General features: G+C 35.7%; 1 protein-coding gene and 1 non-coding gene across 7 annotated transcripts in view; both read left to right on the forward strand.

The window, feature by feature from the left end:
- Positions 1–26766, forward strand: part of Erbin (erbb2 interacting protein) — a 100230-nt gene extending 73464 nt beyond the window's left edge. Inside the window, exons 21-27 of one of the 6 annotated variants that reach the window (XM_090331751.1) lie at positions 54–1599; positions 11573–11716; positions 16725–16844; positions 20104–20310; positions 21601–21693; positions 22387–22461; positions 24761–26766. In XM_090331751.1, coding sequence (XP_090187877.1) covers positions 54–1599; positions 11573–11716; positions 16725–16844; positions 20104–20310; positions 21601–21693; positions 22387–22461; positions 24761–24868 — 2293 coding nt within the window. In that variant the 3' untranslated portion in view covers positions 24869–26766. The remainder of the gene's footprint in view (positions 1–53; positions 1600–11572; positions 11717–16724; positions 16845–20103; positions 20311–21600; positions 21694–22386; positions 22462–24760) is intronic. The other 5 variants (XM_090331752.1, XM_090331754.1, XM_090331753.1 and 2 more) reach the window with 5 other exon arrangements.
- On the forward strand, positions 23948–24052 carry LOC150064334 (U6 spliceosomal RNA). Its single transcript, XR_016535368.1, has one exon. It is a non-coding gene; the product is annotated as a U6 spliceosomal RNA (small nuclear RNA).
- Positions 26767–27573: the final 807 nt, after the last annotated feature.

Here is a 27573-nt window from a genome sequence, read left to right on the forward strand (position 1 = left end):
TGGTCTCCCATACCAAGAGAACAACTTTTTTTCATAAATTATCTTTATTTTAGGAAAGAAGATGAAAACTTTAACAGTCTCTTACAAAATGGAGATATTTTAAACAATTCACCGGAAGAAAAATTCAAGGTTCATGATAAAAAAGATTTTAACTTACCTCAGTATGATTTGAATATTGAAGAGCAATTAGTTCTCATTGGGAAAGGTGTTGACTCAACAGCCACATGTGATAAATCTCACAAATTAGACCATATCAACATGAATCTTAATAAACTTGTGACTAATGATACATTTCAACCAGAGATAATGGAAAGATCAAAAACACAGGATATAGTACTTAGAACAGGCTTTTTGGGCATTAATTCAAAAAGGGAAACTGAGCACTTAGAAAATGGAAATAAGTGTCCTAATTTGGAATCCATAAATAAGATAAATGGTCATTCCGAAGAAACTCCACAGTCTCCTAATACAATGGAACCACAAGACACTAATTCTTCGGTTGACATGAGTATTTCTAAGAGCACTGAAAATCTCTCCCCCCAGAAAAGTGGTCCAGTTGGATCTGTTGTGAAATCTCATAGCATAACTAATATGGAAACTGGGGGTTTAAAAATTTATGACATTCTTAGTGATAATGGACCTCATCAGCCAGCTACAACAGGTAAAATGACATCTGCCAATGATGGAAAAAATATTGTAAGGAGCAAGTCAGCCACATTGTTGTATGATCAACCATTGCAAGTATTTACTGGTTCTTCTTCATCTTCTGATTTAATATCAGGTTCAAAAGCAATTTTCAAGTTTGATTCAAATCATAATCCTGAAGAGCCAGATACAATAAGAGCCCCCACAGTAAGTGGCTTATCATCTACACCGCAAACATATGGTCCTCCACAATATAATATCCAATATAGCAGTGCTACAGTCAAAGACACTTTGTGGCACTCCAAACAGAGTCCCCAGATAGAGCCTGTCAATTTTCCTACTCAGCGCCTTCCTAGATCAGAGAGCACAGAAAGTCACAATTACGCTAAACATTCTGCCAATATGAATTTTTCTAACCATAACAATGTTAGAGCTAATACTGCATACCATTTACATCAAAGACTTGGTCCTGCAAGACCTGGAGAAATATGGGCCATCTCACCAAGTGACCGGCTAGTTCCTGCAGTAACTCGAACTACAATTCAGCGACAAAGTAGTGTGTCCTCAGCAGCCTCTGTAAATCTTGCTGATCAGGGTCCCACGAGACGTGCCCAAATTCCTGAAGGAGATTATTTATCATACAGAGAGTTGCATTCAGTGGGAAGAAACCCTGCAGTGTTGTCAGGATCTCAGAGACCTCTTTCTGCACGAACATACAGCATGGATGGCCCAAATGCATCAAGGCCTCAGAGTGCTCGACCTTCTATTAATGAAATACCAGAAAGAACTATGTCAGTTAGTGATTTCAATTATTCACGGACTAGTCCTTCAAGAAGACCAAATGCAAGGGTTGGCTCTGAACATTCTTTATTAGATCCTCCAGGAAAAAGTAAAGTTCCTCATGATTGGCGCGAACAAGTACTTCGACATATTGAAGCCAAAAAGTTGGAAAAGGTAATTGAACATACATTTGTTTTCAGATTCTTTATAAACTTATTTTCCTTAGGAATATTTGGCATTCTTTGATTTTTTTTTATCAAAAGTGAAACAAGACTAAATTATCTGCTTACAGGAATTTTTTTTCTGGTACAAGGAACATATTTAAACTTAACTAGGAGAGTTGAGATGCTATTGTAGGTATAGTTTCTAGTGGTTTTATATTCGCTTTATATCTTCATGTGTATACCTTTTAGGTACATGTACATATGTACCTCTTCAGAGTTATTCTGAACTCACTACCAATAATTACTGGTAAATATTATATATAGTATAATAAATAGTTTAATTGTATAATTAACAAATGTACATATTTCAACTAAGATATTTTTTCCCCACATTAAATGAACTAACATTGTCACTGACAGATGACTCTAGCATGGCATTTATTCTTGACTTCTCTGAACTGCATTTCTGATACACTTGAACACAGATGAGTATTTTGTGGTTCTGTACAGTTGATAAATGCTTATGTTCACTGTATAACTTTACGCATACATCTTTATCTTTTGAAAGAAATTAAACATTAAAAAAACAGAATAGTTCTGTAAAATTGCTATTATAGGGCTGGGTATATGGCCTAGTGGTAAAATGCTTGCAGGAAGTCCTGGGTTCTATTCCTCAGTACCACATATACAGAAAAAGCTGGAAATGGTGCTGTGGCTCAGGTGATGGAGTGCTGGCCTTTAGAAAGCCCTGAATTCAAGTCCAGGAATGACTAAAAAAGCAATGCTGTTATATAGTGATATGACCCAAATGTGTAAAGAATTCAGATTTCATTTTATATCTCTCACTGGGTTTTATCTAAGAATTATCTTTTCTATGTTTACTTTCTATTACTTTCCCATGTTTAGTCTCTATTAAACAGTACTTTTTAAAGAATTCCTTAATTGCCCAAAATATTAGTACTTCTCATCAATTGCATAATTATCAGCCTATGATTGTTAGCTCTTTCCATTGATGTTCACGATAGCAGGACATCTGCTGTTTCATTCCCATCTGTTCGTTTTGTTTCAGCTATAACTGAACATACCATTGAGGCTATTGAACATAGTTGTATTTTATAAGTAAACTGATGATGGCAGTGTGCATCTGGATTTTAAGAGGAAGATGATATAGTTGAGGTCAAGTCATGAAGCTACTAAGTGATTCATTTTAGAAATGAAATGTGGGGCCAGGAGTTTGGCCTAGTGGTAGAGTGCCTAGCATGCAGAAAGACCCAGGTTTGATTCCTTAATACCACATACATAGAAAAAAGCCGAAAGTGGTGCTGAGGCTCAAGTAGTAGAACTCTAACCTTGAGAAAGTCCAAGAACAGTGCTCAGGCCCTGAGCTCACGCCCAGAACTGGCAAAAATCATAATCATAATCATAATCATAATTTAAAAACATTTTTAAAAAAGAAATGAAATGTGAAGCCAGGTACGGTGGCTCACACCTGTAATCCTAGCTACTCAGGAGGCAAAGATCTGAGGATTGAGGTTCAAAGTCAGCCCAGGCTCTAAAAAACAAGTGACTCTTATTTCTAATTACTAGAAAACAGGGCTGTGGTAAGTGGGGCTGTGGCTCAAGTGGTAAGGCGGGAGCCTTGAGCTCAAGAGTTCAGGGACAACACCCAGGCCCAGAGTTCAAGCCCCATGACCCACTGAAAAAGAGGAAGAAAAAAAAAGGATGAAATGTGAACTGTTCAAGTAGAGTTGAGAACCCAGAATGAGTTCAAGAGGCATTTTGAAATAAACTTTACCAGGGTTTACTTCAGTTTGAAGCTTCCTATATTGAGTCATGGGAATAAAGGGGTAAAGCTTGAGATTTGTGCCTGTTAAAAATGCTGTTATTAGTGGACATAGGAAAGGAGTTAACAGATTTAGAGGAAGAGATGCATTTGATGTACAGTTTCTTGGAGAACATGAGATAGTAGTTTTCTAGTTGTATACTTAGATGTAAGAACTCAGTGAACCTTAAGAGAAGGCTTTAGAGGAAAACAGGGAAGACTCTGCATACAAATCTTCAGCCAACAGATGAACTCCCTATTTCTAAAGATACATGCATGGCACTCTTCGCCATATGGTACAAGCCATTGACTTCCCAGATTGCCAGTTGGATATGTTGTTGTATATTCTAGCTTCTTTCCAGCAAATACTATGAATGTACATTGCTCTGCTATATTTTTTTTCTAGGCCATTTTATTCTCCAAATTTTTAGTAAACTGATTTTCTTTATGCATCATTCTCTCTGGACTTAACATTTACATGAGACTGCTTATGTAAAAATTTTATCTTCAGATATTATGAAAATTCATATTTAAGGTGTCACATTTTGGAATAATTACATGCTAACTCTTTAAAAAAATGCCTTTTTAAAATTTTGTATAAGTCAATTTTTAATCATGCATTTTAATGGGATATGCCCATAGCAAAATTCATCACCTCACAATCTAACCAGATTCAGTTGTATATAAATTATGTCTTTTACAAGTATATACTTCAAAAATTGGACCCTTAAATAAACAAAAACCCAAACCAAAAAAATGGGCTAATTGCTTAAAGAGAGACTTTTTAGAAGTAAAAATGACCAGTAGACATATGAAGGAATGAATATTCAACCTCTCTGGCCATAAAGGAAATGCAAATCAAAACACTGAGATCTCATTTCACCCTAGTTAGAATGGCCATTATCATGAAAACTAACAAAAACAAATACTGGCATGGATGCAGCCAAAAGAGAACTATGGTGAGAATGTAAACTTGTTTAACCACTCTGGAAAACAGTATGGAGTTTCCTGAAATGACTAAACAGAACTACCCTATGATCTAGCAATTCCACTCCTGGACATTTATCCAATGGAGCACAAACAAGAATACACTACATTTGCCAAAACAGCCAAGTGTGTAGGTGTTGTACCTGAGCTCTTCAGCTCAAGGTTACCACCCTACCCTTGAGCCCAGCCCCACTTCCCGTTTTCTAGAGGTTAATTAGAGATAAGAGTCTTAAAAAATATCTTTTAACCCAGTGATTGTAAATAGAGATTCCCTCCTTGAACACTTGTTTGTTAAACTTGTCATTTAAAATATGATGTAAAAATCAACGTTAATAAATCCTTTAATTAAAAAAATATCTTTTAAAATTAAAAAGAAGCCATTCTGTTATATAGCATTAATTTAAACAACATAACTGTTCAGTAATCTTTTTCTGCTACAGTTTGATCCTATGTTATGGACCAAACATCCCAATTTATCAATGTTAATATCCTAGATAAACAGGGAAGTAAAACTAGGCACTTAAAATATTCTGTTACGGGGCCAGGAGTTTGGCCTAGTGGTAGAGTGCTTGCCTAGCATGCACGAAGACCTGGGTTCAATTCCTCGGTACCACATATATAGAAAAAGCCAGAAGTGGTGCTGTGACTCAAGTGGTAGAGTGCTAGCCTTGGAAAATCCAGGGACAGTGCTCAGGTCCTGAGCCCAAGCCCAGGACTGGCCAAAAAAAAATTGTGTTACCTGTTCAGCCACAAAATGCAACTTCTTCATTAGTAAGAGAGTTCATCCATTAGTTCAACAATTGTATTCTCTGGGAGAAAATGAGGGAGGGGTTGACTGTTCAAAAAGAAATGTACTGATTAGAGGCTGGGACGTTAGCCTAGTGATAGAGTGCTTACCTAGCATTCACAAAGACCCGGTTCAATTCCTCAGTACCACATACATAGGGGAAAAAAGGCCAGAAGTAGTGCTGTGGCTTAAGTGGTAGAGTGCTAGCCTTCTGGACAAAGTCTAAAGACAGTGCTTAGGCCCTGAGTTAAGCCCCAGGACTGGCAAAAAAAAAGTAACCTTTCTTATATAACTGTAACCTCTCTGTATGTCACCTTTACAATAAAAATAAAGAACATAGGTACTCTCCTAAAATTTCCTCTGATGTTAGGTGGATATTAATAAAATCTATACTCGATTTTTTAAATGTGTTTGATGCACAGTAAGCTAATTGAACAGGTAAACTTAGATTTCCCTTATCTTGATTGCTTCATCTGTAAAGTCAAGTACTAAGAAAGGACTGCTTAGAATTGTTATTAAAAATTGGGGGCTGGGAGTCTGGCCTAGTAGTAGAACAGGACAGGAGTTTGTCCTAGTGGTAAAGTGCTCCCCTAGCGTGCACAAAGCCCTGCATTCAATTTCTTGGTACCCCATACACAGAAAAAGCCATAAATGGTGCTATGGCTCAAGTGGCAAAGCGTTAGCCTTAAGCAAAAAGTGCCCAAGGACAGTGTCCAGGCCCTGAGTTCAATCCCCAGGACTGGCAAAAAAAGAAAAATAAGTTAGTTAATTTATAGAAAACAACAGTACCTGATACATGTCATAGTGATTACTATCGTTTTCTTTTTTAATAGCATACTATATGTATTTAATAGACAGTATTGGTCATAATTACTGAAAAACTCTTATTCTGAAAGACTATGGATGAGCACTTCTATTACGATTATTATCTTTTGTTGTATAAAGGACTTGCCATTTAACAAAGCAGTTTATGAATATATTATATCTTGATCAGTGTCAACATCCTCATTCATCTCACCCCAGCCCACTCTTTCCCTCACTCTTAGATTTCTAGTATAAAAATTGGATTCTTGTGTCTTAGATGCTTCTTCTCTTCATTGGTTTACCCCTTTCTAGTACTCACTTCTATGTTTTATGTTGCTGAATTTTGATTTGGGCTTTCTCAGGATTATACTAGTTGGTACTTCTCTTGAACCTACAATATTTCAGTTAAAATGTTTATATACACTTGCATACCACCCTATGTATTTACTTAGGAGTAAGCCAAATCTCGTTTCCACATATGAAGGAAACATGCATCCTTTGTCTCTCTGTGCCTGCCTTATTTCACTAACCATAGTTTTTTCCAAGTCTTTCTTTTCTTTAAAAACATAGTACATTATTTCCTAGCTACTCAGGAGGCTGAGATGTGAGGATCGAGGTTCAAAGCCAGCCCGGGCACAAAAGGACCTGAGACTCTTATTTCCAACTAACCTCTAGAAAAGGGAAGTGAGGCTTGACTCAAGGGTAGGGCTATAGCCTTGATCTGAAGAGCTCAAGGACAGTGCCCAGGCCCAGAGTTCAAGCTCCGTGACCCATAAAAAAAAGTAGAGTATCATTCTTTTTTAATGGATGAGTAAAATTTTGTATGCCTTTTCTTGGTCCATTCATTCGTTGAGGGGCATCTGGGTTCATTCTATACCTTGGCTATGGTGAATACTGCTGCAGTAAACAGCATCACAATATATGAACTGTTTTTGAATCAGCCAATTATGATTTTGTGGGGGGCGGTGGTCATGAGGCTTGAACTCTGGGCCTGGGTGCTGTCCCTGAGCTATTCAGCTCAAGGTTACCACCCTACCCCTTCAGCCACAACACCACTTCCCCTATTCTAGTGATTAATTGGAGTCTCTTGTTATTTAGTGCCCGAGCTGGTTTTGAACCTCTATCCTCAGATCTCAGCCTCCTGAATAGCTAGGATTACAGGTGTGAGCTACCGTGCCACTGTGCCTGGCAAGATTGTTTTGCTTCAGTCTTTTTGTGTGTTATATGAAGGGAAAGGAACAATTTTAAAAGTGGAAGAAGAAAAAATTTCATTTGGACACAGTAAAAATGAGGAGGGGCACTTTTATGTTCTGAACTGATTGACATCATTGAGGATGTATTTTAGGATATCTCATGTGTTCCACATGAGCTGGTAAGAGTTAGTTTAGGAATCAAGTTCAGTCATGAACTGCCAAGTAATACCTACCTGGGCTAGTATTGTAACTAAAATTGGAGATGAATCTGAAAGGCTGATAAAATGTACAGTTGCAGGGATTGCAGTCTTTGAAGTAATATGGTAGATTGGAGAGATTTAGCAAAAGGAAATGTAACTGGTTTTGAACATATTGAACTTAAATGTGATGATAGGATGTACAAATGGCTTGGAACACAATATAAAATTAGAGTTAATGACTTAGATTACAGTGGCTCAAGCCTGTAATCCTAGCCGCTTTGGGAGTAGATATCCAGGGATTGCAGTCTGAACAAAGTTAGTTCATGAGGTTCTATCTCAACCAAGGCTGGGTATTGTGGTTTGTGTTTTTCATCTCCAGAGAAAAGGGGAAGTAGTAGGATCACAACTCAGGCTCACTCAGGCTGAAAGTAAGACGTTGGCCTCAAAAATTACCAATATATAGAGTGCTTTCCTAGCATGCACAAAGACCTGGGTTTGATTCCTCAGTACCACATACATAGAAAAAAGCCAGAAATGGTGCTGTGGCTCAAGTGGTAGAGCTAATTTAGCCTTTAGAAAGCCCAAGGACAGTGCCTGACACTTGAGTTCATGGCCCAGGACTGGCAAAAAAAAAAAAAAAATTACCAATAGAAAAGGATGTTGGAAGCATGGTTTAACTGGTAGAACTTCTGCTTGGGCAGAGAGAGACCCTGAATTCAGTCTACATTACAAGCAACAAATTGAAGTAATAGATATAAACCCACACAAAGGAGGAAGGATATATGTGTGTATACATACACATAATACGTTTAAGTGATTTAGGTAATTTCAAATTTATAGTGGTACTAGACACATTGAGGTAGAATGTTTGAACTCCATATATATATATGACTTCTCCAACATCTTTATCCCCATTATTTGCTGCCAGGAATTTTAAAGGCATATTAGTAAACATTTGTGTGTAGACTTTTACCTTTTTTTCCTTTAATCTAAGTAAGTATTCTCATATTTTGTCATGTAGATTCTAAGGGATCTTGGAGATTCCCCCCCCCACTCCCCCCACCCTGGTCATAGGGCTTGAACTTTGGGCCTGGGTACTGTCCCTGAGCTCTTCAGCTCAAGGCTGCTACTCTACCCTTGAGCCAAGCCTCACTTCCCAGTTTTCTAAGCCTAACTTGCCAGTTTTCTAGAGATTATTTGGAGATAAGAGTCTCAGGTCCCTTTAGTGCCCATGCTGGCTGTGAACCTTCATCTTCAGATCTCAGCCTCCTGAGTAGCTAGGATTACTAGGATTATAGGCATGAGCCTACAGTCCTATTGTCAGGGTTATGTACAGATCGGTTACAGTTTACATATATAAGATAATGAGTACATTTTTTTCTCAAACATTGTTACCCCCTCCCACTTTTTTCTCTCACTTTCCTTCCCTCTTTTGGAGATTTTTAAAGATTAATTTTGACCATTTTGTGGGTTTTTTTGTTTTCGCATTTAATTTGAAAACTTGATCCTAACCCCTATAAATACTATATGGTGGTTTTTATTGAGGATAATCTGCTACTGTTTGCCATTATCATTCTAAAATACTGAAGCATAATTTGAGTAACCTTGAATTTTAATTATATTTCTGTAAGTTCCAATGCAGTTTAAACAGATACTTTCTGAATATGCTTCTGTTTGCCTTTTCTGTATTCTTGCTGGTATTCATGAAGTATAGGAATCATAATGCACAGCAGCATAAAAATATTGAAAATACTACTTCAGCTTTTGCTTTTTCTTTTCTTTTTTAAAAAATTTTGCCAGTCCTGGGGCTTGAACTCGGGGTCTAGGCATTGTTCTTGGACACTTTTTGTTCAAGGCTAGTGCTCGGCCACTTTATCCACAGCACCACTTCTGACTTTATCTGAGTATGTGGTACCAGGGAATCGAGTCCAGGGTTTCATGCATGATAGATAAGCACTCTACCACTAGGCTATGCACCCAGCCCTGAAAATACCACTATAGCAGCATATGCCTTATATGGATCATCATTTATTGCCTACATGCACAGTTAGATGGACATATCTATACGCAAACACATGCATAGCATAATTCTGGCAGACTAGGCATTTAAATTTTTCCCCCACCTTGTAAGTTAACTCCCCAAATTAAAATTTAGAGCTTTGCACAGTAAAATTCAGTAATATAACATCTTATTGAAACTTAGTTTTAAGCCTTTTTAGTTGCAATCTACTTATTCCTCTCCAGTAAAAACTGTGAATCTCTCCTTGAAAATCTCGACTTAATTAAAATAGTGAGCAAAATTTGAAAAGAAATGAGTTTTTAATCCCAAAGTTGAATTACTGTAATTGATAATATTCCTTTCTTCATAAAAAACTCTGATATAAAACACTTTTAAACTATGTGACTAATAACATGATAAATTTTCCATGTTTACTTTTTTATATATATATATACTGTTATCAAACATAGGGACTTGCTTACACTGAGCCATAACACCAAATCCTTTCCAACCGTGATCACTTACTGTACATCTGCCAGCATAATGAATAACAACATCCAGAACATCATGCTTAGCATTTCATTGAGCTGTGTACATTGTGTAGTTTTACATGGATGATGTCTGTGTACAAGCCTGAGTTAGTCAGTGAAAGGGTTACATTAAGCTTTCACATGTTTAGAGATGACCTGGAAAAGCTTTGTTCCAAAATCTGCATGTATTAGAAGATTCATACCTCCCAACACATTAATGCTCTGTGTATATAGGCTTATATACATATATAAAGGTTTTCTTTATGTTTATATCTGATCAAATGTTTATAAAAACCTGAAATTTCTCTGGAAAATCCTTATTCTTGGAGAAATGATTTGAGAACATGTAAGTCTAAACATAATGTCAAATTCATTTTTCTATTAGTTATTACCATAGAAATCACAAAATGGCTAACAAGTGTATAGTAATCCTGTTTTTTTCTTCTATTGGAGAAGGTATATATTTTCTTATACTAATATGTAATTGCTTATTAAAACATCTTAATAACAAGTCATGACTGGTTTCCCCAGTTTGACAACCAAGTGCTCAATACTCAGGGACATGACTAAAAATACCACATGAAAAAACAACAAGCAATTAACACACTGGGAATAAACAAGCAGGAACAATAAGAATCAGGGTGCGTGTTTATTGAGGTACATCTTCAATTTGGGATTACTGACAAGGATATTCATGTAAACCCTGAATGGGAGGATTCTAACACTACCTCTCCTGGTGCTCTTTTAGTGTGTTTTATCTGAAGGGCAAAGAATTTACTACACATGTATTTTCTACATTTCTTATCTTGTAATTGTAAAACTTTTCTAGTAATCTTTTAAAAATTACATCCTAAAAATTTTGCATATATTGTTAAACTTTTCTCTATGGTAATTTTGTAAGTGTGAAGGGAAAACTTTTTTTTTTTGTCAGTTGTGGAACTTGAACGCTGGGCCTATGCGCTGTCCTTGAGCTTTTCAGCTCAAGGCTACTGCCCTACCTCTTGAGCCACGAGGCCACTTCCAGTTTTCTGGTGTTTTAATTGGACAGAAGAGTCTCACAAACTTTAGTGCTCAGGCTGGCTTTGAACAGTGATCCTCAGATCTCAGCCTTCTGAGTAGGAAAAAAAAATTAATGTCAGTGAGCATTACTTTTTTTAAATCAATATATTTTTGTCAATATTATGTATACTTATATGTTCATGTTATTTAGACATTTCATTATATGAACATTTCTTTATAATGAATTGACTTTCTAGAAGTGCATTTGACTTAGAGTTAGTTGCTAGTTGTTGGCAAAATTATTCTTATATAGAGAAAATAGTTTAGGTATAATTGTATATAGATAAACATAACTGGGTATGTCAGTTTCTGTTTTCTGACCTGTTAGGAGTAAAGGAAAGAATATTAATAAAATAAATGTATGTTCTTACTTTCTTCCTTGGTGCTTAAACATGTGAATGGTTGTATTTACATGTAATTTATGTATATGTGTGTGTTGTCATGTAATGTGTGGCAGGTAGTGCCAGTTTCAGAGGCCCAGACTGTTGCATGCTATGTGGTAATGGGTGGGGTTATTTATAAGTAAATCTGCATACATAACATGTCTTGTGGATTTTGCATGCTGCACTAATCTCTGTTAACTCTATCCCCTCTTTATTCAGAGCATGCTGTCAAGGTCCTTTAATTCCAATTTCACTGCTGTAAGCAGCTGTCACTATGGCAGCTCTAGGGATCTGCTTGGCAGCCAGGGCAGTCTTGCCTTGAGTGTTGCAGACGGAAGAGGTTCTGGTGGGCACATTTTTCGAGTGAGTACCTACAGTAGACCAGTACTTATAGAGCATAGAAAGGAAAGCTCAAATTCTCAAATGTTTCAACATTCCTAGAAAAAAGCCCCCTGTCAGTTAGAAATTTTCATTTCCTTTTGAGTTCTTTCATGACTTAGTTCTAAAACTTTCCTCAAAGCTTGTTTACTTCTGGTTTAGTTCAAAACTTTATTTCCTCAGTTTCTCCCATCAGACCCTAATGATATAGTCAGTTCTTGTTCATTTATACAAAGAGGTAAACAGGCTGGGAGTTTGGCCTAGTGGTAGAGTGTTTGCCTAGCATGCGCAAAGACCTGGGTTCAATTCCTTGGTACCACATACATAGAAAAAAGCCAGAAGTGGTGCTGAGGCTCAAGTAGTAGAGCTCTAGCCTTGAGAAGAAGGTCCAAGGACAGTGCTCGGGCCCTGAGTTCAAGCCCCGCAACTGGCAAAAAAAAAAAAAAGAGGTAAACAGTAGAAATAACTATTTGAAAGGTTTTTTTTTTTTTTGGTGCCAGTCCTGGGCTTGAGCTCAGGGCCTGAGCACTGTCCTTGGACTTTCTCAAGACTAGAGCTCTACCGCTTGAGCCACAGCACCACTTCCGGCTTTTCTTCTGGCTTTTTTCTATGCATGTGGTACCGAAGAATCGAACCCAGATATTTGTGCATGCTAGGCACGCACTCTACCACTAGGCCAAACTCCCAGCCCCTAAAGGCCATTCTTTACAGTGTTTTGGTTTTTTTTTTTAATCTTCCTATTAAAATCAGCTTCCCACATGGTGTTAAGACTGTTTCGTACATGTGAAACAGGTAAGGTGGATTTCCAACAGTATTACAGTTTGAACTCAGAATCTGGGCACTGTCCCTTAGATTTTCTTCTCAAAGCTGGCACTCTGCCACTTTAGCCATAGCCACTCTGCCACTTTAGCCATAGCTCCACTTCTGGCTTTTTGCTGGAGGTAAGAGTCCCATGAATTTAGCTGTTCTGTCTGGCTTTGAAACTTGTTTCTCGGATCTTAGCCTCATGAGTAGCTAGGATTATAGGCATGAGCCACTAGCATCCAGCTAAGGAGGAATAAGTTTTTGTTTTTGGACAGTGTCACTCCTCCTTTCACTTTTCTTGTTTCCCCATCCCATCCCTGCCCACAAGTTAATATAGGTCATTTTTCACATAATGATTGCATATTTTTCATCTTCCCTTTCTGACTCCCCCTTCCCCCTAAAAGAAAAACAAAGTGAAAGCAAAATAAACACCAACAATAATAACAAGAAAAAAGCCATATTTCCATTTCCTTGGAGTTCATTTCAATAAACAGTATTTTAAGTGTTCAGAGAAGTTACACCTTTGGTTAAGGTGGAATATTTTTAACTTCATAAAATGAAAAATTTGCCACTAAAAAGTATATGTACATAGGTTTAGTCATACTTTGCTGGATGTCAATTTCAGACTAGAAATTGTAGTAAGTATCAGTGGGAAGGCAAATTCTAAATGCTTCATTGTCCATATTTCATCCTTAATCAAGACAGATTTACTATTCTAATGAAAGTAAAGGGTAAATCAAAAGGATACGCCTCCTATTAAGAACAGTAAAACCTTTGTAACTCATTAAAATGTTCTTCATGAGAACTTCGGGTGTTAGCATAGCCTCTAGATAATTTTTTTCTTCAATTCAATTCAGTTCTTTCTCCTTTTATTTCACTCCTTATCACAGTTTCGTTTTACTTTGCTCACTTTCTTCTGAGCTCTTCACTTCATTCCTGAGCATCCACTCCTTCTCATACACATCTCTGGCTTTAATCAGTTGGGTTAAGTTTACTTTGAATTCACCAGACCTAGTCTTGCTCTGTCCTCTGTTACCTGCAATCATTTGTTTTCTGTGCTTACAACAGCACATTTAAAACTTGCCATTTTTTTTCTTTTTAAAAATTTAAACTTTATTGTAAATGTGATGTACAGAGGGGTTACAGTTACATAAATAAGGTAATGAGTACATTTCTTTTTAAACAGAATTACTCCCTCATTTTCTCCCACTTTTTCCTCCCCTGACCTCCCACCCCACCCCCAAGTGGTAAAATTCATTTCCAACATAGTGTCTAGTGAGCATCAATGTTGAACTAGTTAACCCTTGTCCGATTGATTCTGTGATTCCCCTTTCATTCCCCAAATCAGATAAACTTCCTTATACTTTTATCATGGTAAAACAAATATTTCCTCTTTAAGGTCCATGTGGTTGCAAATAGTATGTTTCCTTCCTTTTTAGAAAAAATAATATTTTTATCTTTAAGAAGCTGTACAAGCCAGGTATGGTGGCTCATGCCTGTATTCCTAGCTCCTTAGGAGGCTGAGATCTGAGGATCGAGGTTCAAAGCCAGCCCGAGCACAAAAGAACCTGAGACTCTTAGCTCCAGTTACCCTCTAGAAAAGGGGAAGGTGTGGGGTGGCTCAAGGGCAGGGTAGTAGCCTTGAGCTGAAGAGCTCAGGGACAGCACCCAGACAGATTTTAAGCCCCTGACCCACAAAAAAAAAAAAAAAAGAAGAACCTGTCCAAAACAGTTTATGAATAAAGTTTGTGAACAAAGCAAATTATGAATACCATATATCTTACTCCATTTATTTCTCACTCTTAATTTTGTAAGCTGTGTTGGATTCTGGTTGCATTTTCCCAGTTTCTCTTCTTCATTAGTCTGCCCCTTTCTCTTGACCCTACCTGACCCCTTTCAAGAATCTGCTTCTTTGTGTTTATTTTGCTGAACTTTTATTTTGTCTTTCTCAGGATTTAAATTATTTGAGACCTCCCTTGAATATACCATATTCCAATCAAAACATATGTATACGCTTGCATACCACCCAACATATTTACTTACGAGTTTGTAAGTGAAAATCTCACTTCCACATAGAAGAGGATACATGCATCCTTTGTCTCTCTGGGCCTGATTTACTTCACTTGACATATTTTGTTCCAAGTCTTTCCATTTCTTTACAAATAGCAAAATATTAGGGCCTGGATAATGACCTTGAACTTTTTGCTCAAGGTTAATACTCTAACACGTGGGCTCTAGTTCTGCTGGTGGTTTTTCTTTTTCTTTCTTGCAGTTAATTGGAGATAAGATAATTGGACTTCCATGCTGGACTGGTTTTAAATTGAAATCCTCAGATCTCATCCCCCCCAAGCAGTGAGGATTACAGCCATGAGCCACTGACACCTGGCTAAATCGAGATATTTGTTTATGAGGTCCTTGGATAGTATTTGGCAGTACTAATAGTAGCGGGTATTATTGCCTATTTAGCAAACTTAAACACTTTTCTTGATGGTGTGGTTATTCAGAGAATTAAATTACTTATTTTTATAAAATGTACCATGTAATTACTATCACAAAACTGAAACTAAAATTTATACATTTTGTAGGAATATTTTTAAAAAATCATTCCTCTTAAATAAACATGGGGACAAAAAAATTAACAATTTTGTCTGTAGATGTGCAATCCATCACTTATTCTCTTATTTTTTTGGCCTACCTTTAAACCTGTCTTCTCTTTTCCTATTGCTCATTTGAACTAACCTGCTCATGTAAGAAATAGCCTACTTGGGCTTTTCACTTATCACAGCTTCTGTATTATACGTTCTAGTCTAAAACTTGTCATTTTAAAGGAGGGATAAAAGGGTGATAGCTGTTCAAACTTCATTCCAGCAAAGTCCAGGGAGTAAAGACTAGTCACTTTTATTAACTCTGGGTAATCATTGCCTCTAAGGGTTGTCTGGAACAGGTGTTCTTTCCAAATCCTTTTACAGTAATATTTGTGCTTAGTTTTCTTAAATCCAGAATCTTAAGTCTGTAAAGTTGTACATTTTCATTCATAATATGTTTGCTTTTTTAAATGTTGGTAAACTGTGACAATAAAATTTTTTTAAAAGAAAGAAAAAGAAAATGTTGGTAAGCATAGTTACACATTCAGCCTTGAGTTCAAATTTAAGCTTTAGCCTAAGTTGTTAAATATACTCAAAGCATATTGCAAGAAGAGAGAAGGAAAATGATGTATATTCTGAAAACATGAAATTAGATCAGATCATATCCAAAATTGCTAAACCATGGATTGACGTAGCTACTACTTGTGGTAGATCTAATGCAAATACAAGTTTTTAAATATTAAATTCTAAATTCTTACATTTTCTATAGTATGTCATAGTTACGTGGAATTCAGATTTTCAATATGCTGAATTTACATTTCTTTATAAAAATACAATCTGTTCTGTTTTCTAAACTATGTATGTGTATTAGAATTGACAGTGAAAAATACAGATCATGTATTTTCCAGTAGAGTTGTCAAAAGAAAGATTTAGAGATGATATATTGGGTCTCATTTTTCTTCCTTTTTAAAGCATTTGGTACGGTAAATTTTAGTAGACAGATATTATTTGGCAAATGAAAATATGAACTAATTCATTTTAAAGCATTTCTCCACATCACTAAACTAATGTTAATGTGATACAATTTAGATACACCAGATTTTATAAAATGATAAGTTTATTGATAGTGCTATTGCTATAATTTTTTAATTCTATATGGTTCTATGCTGTTAAAAAGGCAACATTAGTGTTCAGTGGGAATATATTAGTGCTTGTGAATATTAAGAATATTAGGACCAGAGGCTCATGCTTCTAAATTCCAGCTGTTAGGGAGATGGAGATCTGGAAGATTGTGGTGGTTCATGCCTATAATCCTAGCTATGTAGCAGTTGTAAATAGGAGGATGATGATTTGGGCTGGGGTCCAGCAAAAACCCAAGAACCTATCTTAATAAAAATCTAGGGACATAGGTTAAGCCATAGATTTCTAGCTTAGGAGTTAAAGCTTAGAAAGCCGTGATGATTATACTGTCTGATTTGGATCTGCTTTTTTATACTGCCTAGCAATATTTTTTCCTAATCATGTTTCAGGCATCATTGTCATTTTGGTTTCACATCATAAAGAGTATTATTATTTTTTTACTTTTTATTTCCTATACATTGAAGCATCCTCAACCATCCAGTCCAGGAGATCCTTGCCAAGATGATATGTTCATTTCAGGACAGCAGAACTACTCATCAGCTGCACTTAGTCACAGAGATGTTCTTCCAGACAGCTTGATGAAAGTAGGTGCTTAGCAAATATTAAAGAATTCAGAGCTGGGTGCCAGTTGCTTATACCTGTAATCTAGGAAGCTGAAATCTGATCACGGTTTGAAGCCAACCTAGTCAGGAAAGTCCCTGAAACTGTTACCTCCGGTTAATCACCAAAAAGCCAGAAGTAAAACTGTGGCTCAAGTGGTAGAGCCTTGAACAAAAAAGCTCTGGGAAGAGCACTCAGGCCTTGAGTTTTAAGACCTAGGACCGTTACCAAAAAAATCAGAAGTAAAAAATAGAATTTGGGGGCCGGGAGTTTGGCCTAGTGGTAGAGTGCTTGCCTAGCATGCACGAAGACCCGGGTTCTATTCCTCGGTACCACATACATAGCAAAAAGCCAGAAGTGGTGCTGTGGCTCAAGTGGTAGAGCCCTAGCCTTGAGAAAAATCCAGGGACAGTGCTCAGGCCCTGAGCCCAAGCTCAGGACTAGCAAAAAAAAAAAAAAAAAAATAGTATTTGACCTTGTTGCTTCTCAGTGTATTACATGATTTCTCCATACTGGAGAGCCATTTCCCTTTTGCCTTTGGATTTCTATAGTAGCCATTACTTACTATTTCAGACAAGGACTGTTGTTTTTTTGCTCCTGTTTTTCTTTTTTGAATTCTTGACAGTAAACCTATTTGAATAGAGAGTTGATGACAAATTAGTCTTAAATTCTTCATTCTAGCATCTCTTACTATTACTGAAACATTGAAAAATTCTTTGAGCTGAGTACTGGTGCCTCTTGCCTGTAATCCCAGGTATTAGAAAGCTAAGATCTGAGGGTCACCGTTCAAAGCCACCCAAGTAGAAAAGTCTGAAATTCTTACCTCCAACGGCCTAAAAACAGGAAGTGGGACTGTAGCTCTAAGTGGTGGAGTGTTAGCCTTGAGCAAAAGAGCTCAGGGATGGGGCCTTGAGTTTTTTACTGATAAAAAGAGAAAAAAAAATCTTTGAATATAGTTATAAATCACCCTTGGGAGTCTTTGTAGCAGAATAGGTAATGGTTTTATTCTTGAACTTTTTGCAAAAACAAAAAAGAAGGAAAGAAGTAGCACTCATATAAAGATGGCTTGTGGCCAATATTAGATAGATTGTAACCTGTAGAGATCTTGCTCAGCTATTCTTTCTCACTTTTTTAACTAATTACAATCCACTAATGTAGCTAGGTATACCTATGAAGGACTTTATTGCATAAAACTTTTATACTGCTCTTGAGAGCAGGCATTCCCTTTTAATCAAGCATTGTCATGAAGTTTCCTTATGTACATTTTGTGGTTTAGATTACTGAGTTTTTCTTTTTTAAAATTTCAAGGCATTGGCTAATCATAGCTTATTAAACATATGCATCCCATGTATATATTTAACACTAGCCTAGGCAAGACTAAACATGCAAGTGTCAGGGAAGGTCAAGAATAGGCTAGGGGAAGTAGTGTGTGTCTCAAGGGATAGGATGGTCGCCTTGAGCTGAAGAGCTCATGGACAGCACCCAGGCCCAGAGTTCAAGTCCCACGTCAGACAAGAAAAAAGAATAGGGTAGGCCAGGCAGGCTGGTACATGCCTCTAATCTAGCATGAAGGAGACTGAGGAAGGAGGATCAAGAGTTCAAGCCCATCCTGGGTTAGAGAAAAATTAGTGTCTTTATAAATTTCTTATAAAACAGTATTCTGGAGATGTAACTTAGTGGTAGCATGTTTGTCTAGCATGTGAGAGGTACTGGGTTAGGTCCGTTAGTGCAGCTAACACACACACACACACACACACACACACGTAGTGGTCACTAGTAATTATTGTCTAGATTTTTCTCAGGTGAAAGATACTGATTAAACAATATAAATGAAGAAAAAAGCCAAGGGTATATACATGCCTGTATATATACAATAAAGCAACTTGGTTACTTAAAGCAACTAGTTAATTACTCTTGGCATATCAGTTACTTTAAGTCCGGTTACCAAGTAATAATAGCAACAACCATCATTCTTTGCTTTATTTTCAAAAATTGTAGGGATAATTTAGCACCTCACTTTTCTTCATCTTTCAGGGAGATACATACAGGTTCACATTAAAAAGAGCAATTCTGAAATTTTGTCAAACTGTTCTCATAGTGTTTCTACTTTGGAGTAACTTTAGGGAAATGTCACTGAGCTGCCTCGTTACCTGTATGTTAATGATCAACAAGGATGCTTTAAATGAATGAATAGCTTTAAGCATTTACTTGCTTTGCTATGCAAAAAAAAAAAAAATCTCTCTTCCCATCCCCTTGGTAGGATTTGAGCCACATCTACAGATTCTTTATTGCTTTAGTTTGTTTTTCAAGTAAAGCCTTTCTTTGTCTTTTGCCTGAGTTTGGCCTCAGACCAAAATCCTACCTCTGTCTCCCAAGTAGCTGAGATACGCAGGCTGCCATGCTTGGCTACAAAATCTTCTTATATGCAAACACAAATATAACATCTTATTTTTTCAGCCAATTCCCTCACATTAACAAGTTATTTGATGCATTTAAGTTTAAATTCAGATTCTATGTATAAAAATTGAAAGGTATTAAAGATAGTTGTTAAAGTAGTAGTCTCACAATTTTGTGCATCTTGTGAAAAATTAGAGTAGCAGCCTTAGGTTTTATGGTTGATATTCTATGGAAATTAATATTTACAGAGTTTAAAAATTGTTGACATGTGCATTTTCACACATGTAAAGAATAAACCAGTTTCTACAACACAGATACCTGGATTGAATTAATTCTGAGAAGGAAGAAGTAAGTGTGAAAAATATATTCAGATTAAGAAAAATTTGCACCACAAGATTAGTTTATTTCCTGAGGAAAAACATTACTCCTTTTGCATATATGTGTCTAGATTTAGAAGGAGAAAGCATACCCTTCTGGGAGGCTTACTTAATGAACACAGTTCTGGCATCCTATTTGCCATTTAACATTTGGTGGTTGTAAGAAGGATACTTATGTTTTATATAATTTAAAATATAAATATGCTTTTTTGTTTAAAGAGTGAATATAAGATTTCTAAAATGTATATAGATGAGCTTAAAAGAATGAACTAGTGAACTAGCCATCTCTCAAACAAGAATTAAGTCATCTTTTTCCTTTAAGGTTTAAAAATAGAGGAAACTAGTAAGAGGCATGTTTCTGTAGAATGTAAAACTCCAGTGATTTTTGTAATACTCCCCCAAGAAAACCCAAGTATTTGTAATAATACTTTATTATCGGTCATTTTAAGATACTTCATGTTTTTCTTAGATGCCTTTGAGTAATGGACAGATGGGCCAGCCTCTCAGGGCTCAGGCAAATTATAGTCAAATCCATCATCCCCCTCAGGCATCTGTGGCAAGGCATCCCTCTAGAGAACAACTAATTGATTATTTGATGCTGAAAGTGGCCCACCAGCCTCCATATGCACAGCCCCATTGTTCTCCTAGACAAGGCCATGAACTGGCAAAGCAAGAGGTAAGAATAATCAAGACTGTTTGAAATATCAGACAAAGCTTTTCTTGTGTCTTTACAGGTTATTAGTAACAAATTCATGTAGAATTTTAACATAGCTTTGAAGTACATCTTTGTTTAAAATTTGAGTTTTCTATTATATTTATAAAGTGTTAAATTGTAGTTTTTAACTTGGCTTTATGATCATATGACATAGGACTTAATATTTGGGTCATTATTCTTACTTTTTTTGTTCAAGACTGGAACTCAAACTTGATAACTGTTGCTTTGGTCATTTTTTGGCACTTTACCACCTGAGCCTTACCTCCAGCCTCACGGTTATTAATTTTAACTCTTAAGACAATTATTTTTCCAGAACTACTTGATGTAACAAGTAGTTAGCCTTTCTTAGGAATATAAATAATACACCATTAAACTGAAATGCTGTATAGTCTTCTGAGATTTTGAAATTTCACTGTAGTTTCTAAATTACTCAGTATTTAATTTTAAAAATGTATATGGGCTTATGTATCTTGTTATATATCATTTTATATCTTATTAGCTTATTAATAAAACTATCAATAATATTAGAAACCTGCTTAGAAATCAGTTCCTTTATTGTAGTTGAATCTCTGGTAAAAGATTTTGTAATAAAAATTTAATTTTTAAAACTGAGAAAAGTGGCTCATGTCTGTATTTTCAGCATTCAGATGGCTGAAGCAAGGGCCAGTTTTGGGCTATTCCAAGAGTTCCACACTTAAACAAGAGCTTGTCTCAAAGAAAAAGAAATTTTTGCATCTTCTTTTACAGCAAAGTTAAATTACCAACTGATCAGCTTTTTTAAAAATCCCAACTACTTTGAAGCATATAAATAGAGTTAGGAAGTGAAGAGTCACTATAAAAAATATTAATGGATTTTTTTAAGCTATCTTACAAAGCCAGGAGAAAAAAAAATACTGTGTAATTTAGAGGTTCCACAAATGGAAACTGATAATAAAATACATTTTCTGTCTGTATGTACCAGGTCATGAAATTCATGTTGTCTAAAAAGTAAAGTAGAGTAGATAGACATTGTTGATGGACTAGTCTCATAGAATAAGCAATGGAATTAGGAGCTATGCTTTATAATCCCACTCTGCCTTTAACTCACTAACTCATTAACATAATGTTCTGTATTGTAGTTCCACTTCATCTGTGAATCCTTACATATCCATTTCCTTGAACTTAATTGATCCTCATCAGTATTTAAATAAGGATTTTGTTGTAAATATTTCTGAAATAGTAAAAGTTTCCTTTATTTTCATATTAAATCAGATTCGTGTAAGAATAGAAAAAGATCCAGAACTTGGATTTAGCATATCAGGAGGTGTTGGGGGTAGAGGAAACCCATTCAAACCCGAGGATGATGTAAGTTTTATTTATATATCCTAGAACTATTAAAAAGTTTATTTCAGCCCTTACATTTAAGAGAAAAATTGAGTTGATGTTTATGTAAATCTATATAGCTATTAATTTGTGTTGCCTTCTTTACTTCTTTTGAAACTTGGTCAGTTAATATTAATTTTTTAGAAAAAGAAAGGTTTAAATATTCATGATTTTAAGTTTAATTTTCTCACTGCTTCTCTATATATCAAGTGATTTCAGCTGGATGTCAGTGGCTCATGGCTATAATCCTAGTTATTCAGGAGGCTGAGATCTAGGATCATGATTCAGAGACAGCCTTGGCAGGAAAGTCTGTAAGACTCTTACCTCCAGTTAGTCCCTAAAACACCAGAAGTGGAGCTGTGGCTTGAGTGGCAAGGGTTGCCAGCCTTAACTTTTCAAAAGCTAAGAGACAGTACCCAGGCCAAGATCAACTCCCAGTATTCTCATTCACATGCATACTTGTGTGGGCATGTATGTACATGCACACGCGCACACACAAAAGTAATTTCATCACTTTATCAGAACTCCCTAAAGTCAAAATTGTTATAGGTAAAAATTACTTTGGGTTGTCTCAGTAGTACTCAAAGATGTCAGAGAGACAGCTTAACATGGTTTGAGGATTACTCATGGCTAGTCTTGTTATATTAAATTATCTTGTTTTTGTTGTTACTAAAGGGTATATTTGTAACAAGAGTACAGCCTGAGGGGCCAGCATCAAAATTACTGCAACCAGGTGATAAAATTATTCAGGTAATGTGAAATTTATATTTCTTTTTTCATTTTCATCTCTTCCTAATATTTTTGTAGCTTAAAATATTTCCATATTAAACCTTGTAAAGCATACTTCTATCTCATGCAGCATTTTGTTTTTCAGTTCCAAAATGTTTATTTTTACTGAATTAGAAATCAAAGTACTGGGGCTGGGAGTTTGGCCTAGTGGTAGAGTGCTTGCCTAACATGCATGAAGACCTGGGTTAGATTCCTCAGTACCACATACATAGAAAAGCTGGAAGTGGTGCAGAAAAGCCGGAAGTGGTGTTGTGGCTAGAGTAGTAGAGTGTTAACCTTGAGGAAAAAGCCCAAGGACAGTACTCAGGCCCTGAGTTCAAGCCCCCAGGGCTGGTAAAACAAACAAACCAAAGTACTACTTCTTGGAGGCAGGCTATCATGTCAAAATGGAAAAGAATATCTAAGAAACATTTTTGCTTTCCCATGTCCCCTCCCTTTCTTTATTCCTTCAACAACTCATTATACCTAAACATGTGTTATAGAAAGACAAGCTTCATGCATGGTCTCATTGATACGTGGCTATTAGATCCAAACTGTACAAGAACAATGACTCAGTATTTGGGTACCTGAGGTTATTGACACACTCTTGAAGTTATAAATATAACTAAAAATTTATGATGGGATATATACACTATAGATATAATGGTATATAGATCTACATGTATCTATGACATAGAAACTCTCAGCTTAATTTTAATTATGCTCTAAAAAAATCCATGTGCCAGTGATTTCATATAGAGATTCCCTTCTTGAATACTTGTTAAACATGACATTTGAAATATGGTGTAAAAATCAGTGTTAATAAAATTTTTCAATTAAAAAAGAAAAGAAAGACAAGCCTTAGACACAAATGCCTCTCTTTCTCGATCCCACCTTCATTGTTGTTGGTTCGGATGACAATGAGATAAACTTTCAAATTAAAAAAAGATGAAAATATTAAAGAGCATTCAGTAGCTGAAATAACTGTGGAGCCAGAAAACTTGAGCTTCAATCCCAATCCAACTCTTTTTAAAAGACATAATTTATAAAATAATAGCATTCGCAGGGAAGTGGATGAATCTAGAGCGAATCATGTTGAGTGAGACAAGTCAAGACCTAAGGAACAAAAGGCGCATGGTATCCTTAATATGTGGCTATTAAATCCAAAGAGTACAAGAGCGAGGACTCAATAACTACATACCCAAAGCTATGAACATGGTAATGGAAATATAAACATAACTATATAGACATAAAAACCTATGACTCTATAGACATAATGTTTTATTTCATAAATCTACGTTTCTATGACATACAAACCCTTAGCCTAATTGTGATTGAGTTCTAAATACTAAGTCCCAGTGATTGTAAATAGAGATTCCCTCCTTGAACACTTGTATGTTAAACTTGTCATTTAAAATGATGTAAAAATCAACATTAATAAATTCTTAAAAAAAAGACATAATTTAGTGCTTTCTGAGATGCTGCATATACTAAAATTGGGATGACGCAGAGGAGATTAGCAGGCCTCTGTGCAAAAGATGGCATACAAATTCATGAAGCATTTCATATTTTTAGGAAAATAAATTATAATTTTAATTTGAAACTCAGTGAAAATTTGTAAAATAATTAAAACCTGTGTGTGCATCATTTGGTTACCACATTGCCTTTAGCATTCTTTCTTTTTTCCTTCCCTCTGTACCCACACACTTTCTCAGAGTCATTTATTTTTGTGAACCATTTGAGATAAATGGTTTCATTTATGTAATTGAGGTTTCTGTTCCTGTCTGTGCTTGTGTTTCCTCTTAAATAAAATGAGAAGATTTTTGACTGTTAAAAATCAAACTATTTAATTCATGTGAAGCACTTCAAACTGTCTGCTGCAGAGTAAAACCTTCATAGGTATTAACTTTAATAATAAAAGATCAAATAACTCCAAAACAGTGGGAAAAGGATCAGTTACCCCTGCAGTTTGGTCCACCTGGATGCACAGCATGGACATACAGAGGAAGTACCTGTATGGCACTTTCTTAGAGAAGTGCTTTCTGACATTGATTAGGCGGTATTGTCTTGAGAACTTGGACGAAGTGTGAACTGCAGGGTCCATCTTTAGAGATTGTATTTCCTACCTATGGAATAGGGCTTATTAGCCTACATGTTTTAAATTGCCAAAGTGGCTCTTTTTCTGTCAAATTTATGAATTACCTGGCAGAATTGTACATGCATAAATGTAAATAAGTGACTATGAAAAGTTTTTCCTAAAGGTGTTTTTTTTTTCTTCTAGGCTAATGGCTACAGTTTTATCAATATTGAACATGGACAAGCAGTGTCCTTGCTAAAAACGTTCCAGAATGCAGTAGAGCTCATTATTGTGCGAGAAGTTTCTTCATGAGCACTGTGGGGAAATGGGGGGAAGGACAGCAAGAATTATTGGAAGATACATGCAGGGAAATTAATATTTTGACTATTTTTATATATAAAGAAGAATTCAATTATGTTGAAATTTGTACATTAATGAAATAATTGAGCTTGTGGTTAGAGGGAAAGAACCACTGTACAGAATATAAAGGAGACTGTTGAATTCATAACATATAAAACTTGTTAGGTTTTTAAACATAGCGATCAAAGCTACAAAAACAAATGTAGGTTGTTTTTGTATAAATTTAGTTTTATTTTTGGATTTCATACACATGACTGAACTGTATGCAAGGCAATAGTTAGCCTTGATTATAGCCCAGAGACAGATGGCAGAGCTATCTATCTCATAGCTTTTATGCCCTTGTTTTTATTCAACTGGTTTTCTGCTGAAACTACTTTTTTTGATGTGGGCAGGAGATTTGAAATGTTGGGTTTTTGCTATGTGTATACTGAATTGAAGAATGAGTAGGTGAAGATGGTGCTGGTGGGTTCACTTTCCAAGGCCAGATTAAAAGTTATTATAAAAATCTGCAAGCAAAGTAGACAATAAGTGTCTGTTAATGTGTTTTTATTAATAGAATAACGCAATAAAATATGCCATGTCTTTTTAAAGAGGTAAAAGACAATAATTGCATTTTATGAACTCTACAAGATCTGTTCTTATCATAGCCACTGACTTTACATTTGCTACTGGTGACTCAATTTTTAATTTTTTAGTTACAGGAAATTTTTAACTCTAGTGCATGTTCATAAATTTTCTGTACTATGGAAATCTCCTGATTTTTTTTCTTTATTTTTCCCCTCCAGGCAAATGGTGGTACTTTGCAATCTGTTTTATACTTAGTACTCCAATTTAATCTAATGTACAATTTTTTGTTTTAAGCAGCAAATGAAACTAAAATTTTTGGCCAGTTTTATGATTATGTTACCTGTGACAAAATATAAGAAGGTTCAGGAATACCTCTTTTGAGTTTTGTTCGGCCTTGCATTGCCTTGGTGAAGTAAAAGGAAACATGGAGCTAGGAAACCAAAGCAAGTTTGTGAAATTGGCACAGTGATGGGGAATTGCTGTGGAAAGTTGTAGAGCAGAAGGATAGGTCTTGAGGCCTACTAGTATCTTCGTGATGTTCAAAGAAAGGGCTGTTCTTACAGGTAACATTAAATGTGAACTACTCGACACTTCAGAGTCTTTAAAGGGTTTCTAAGTTGTAATTGTTTTACCGCCAACTGCCTTTGTTCCTACTTACTGTAACAACTATTGAATGATAGAGTTTTATTAATTTTGTTTATCCAAACCATTAAATTTCTTGTATGTAATCAAATAAAATTTGAGTAACATGCAATGGTAAGAATTAATGCATGGTTATTTGGACCAGCAAAACGTGCCATAAAAGACCAATAACTGTTTTAGTTGAAGCTAGTCTGAAATCTTTTATTAAAGCAATTCTTATGTTTATATGTTGTTAATTTCAAAGAAATATTACAGGAATTTTTAATGTATTGTGCTTTCTTTTCAACCTTGATTTAATTATAACTTACAGACTAGCTAAAACACCAACATTAATTTTTGCAAAATTTTGTTGGGTTCAGTTCTATTCATTTAGTCAATATTTAGGCAGCACTTTTTAAAAAAATATGTGAACTCAAATATTGCACTTCTTTCACATGTTAACTGGTTGTTGTACTGTATAGTTTTAGTACTTTGATTGAAACCCTTTAACAGCTCTTTGTAAATTTTAACTCATTTTAGTTGATTTTCAGTACTATTTACATAGGATTGATTTTTATGGATATAGTAGAAGAAATGTGCTGTATTTTGATAAATTCACTTGTATGTGTGTTGTAATCCCTAAAATAATGACTGCTTCTTTATGACAAGTCTTGGTGTTCTCTTTATTCTTAGTTTATTTTAAAATACTGATTTTGACATCGTAAAATAGTCACCTTGTCCTTTTACTAATTTTAGATTTTCACATAGTTCTACCTTTTCATAAGAATAAGTAGGTTGGGCTGGTTATGTGGCCTAGTGGTAGTGCATGTCTAGCATGCATGAAGCCCTGGGTTTGATTCCTCAGTATCACATACACAGAAAAAGCCAGGTGTAGCACTGTGGCTCAAATGGCAAGTGCTAGCTTTGAGCAAAAAGTGTCCAAGGAAGATCCCGAGCCCTGAGTTCAAGGTCCATGACTCCCCCCCCAATAAAAAAGTAGGTATAATTAGAAAGTTTTCAACTACTTAACCTTGAACCATATATAGAGATTATAACTTTGTAAAAAAACAAAATTATTCCCTACAAGATTGGGGCTTCTTTACCTACCTTCAGTTTTTTATTTTATTGTTGAGGTGATGTACAGAGGGGTTACAGTTACATTCATCAGGTAGTGGGAACATTACTTGAACATTGTTAGTAACAACATGAGGACCAAGAATTTGGCCCAGTGGTAGAGTGCTTGCCTAGCAATGCATAAAGACCCAGGTTTGATTCCTTGGTACTATATACATAGAAAAAAGGCGGAAGTGGTACTGTGGCTCAAATGGTGGAGTTCTAGCTTTGAGAAAGCCCAAGAACAGTGCTCAGGCCCAGGACTGGCAAAAATTAATTTTTTTTTCATTTTTTATTGTAATTAGTAAAAGGGTTACATGATATTTGTCAGATAGAAGGTGCATTATTTCACATAC

This window comes from Megascapheus bottae, chromosome 4 (genome assembly GCF_031878675.1).
Source record: "Megascapheus bottae isolate mThoBot1 chromosome 4, mThoBot2.hap1, whole genome shotgun sequence".
NCBI classification, from domain to species: Eukaryota; Metazoa; Chordata; class Mammalia; order Rodentia; family Geomyidae; genus Megascapheus; species Megascapheus bottae.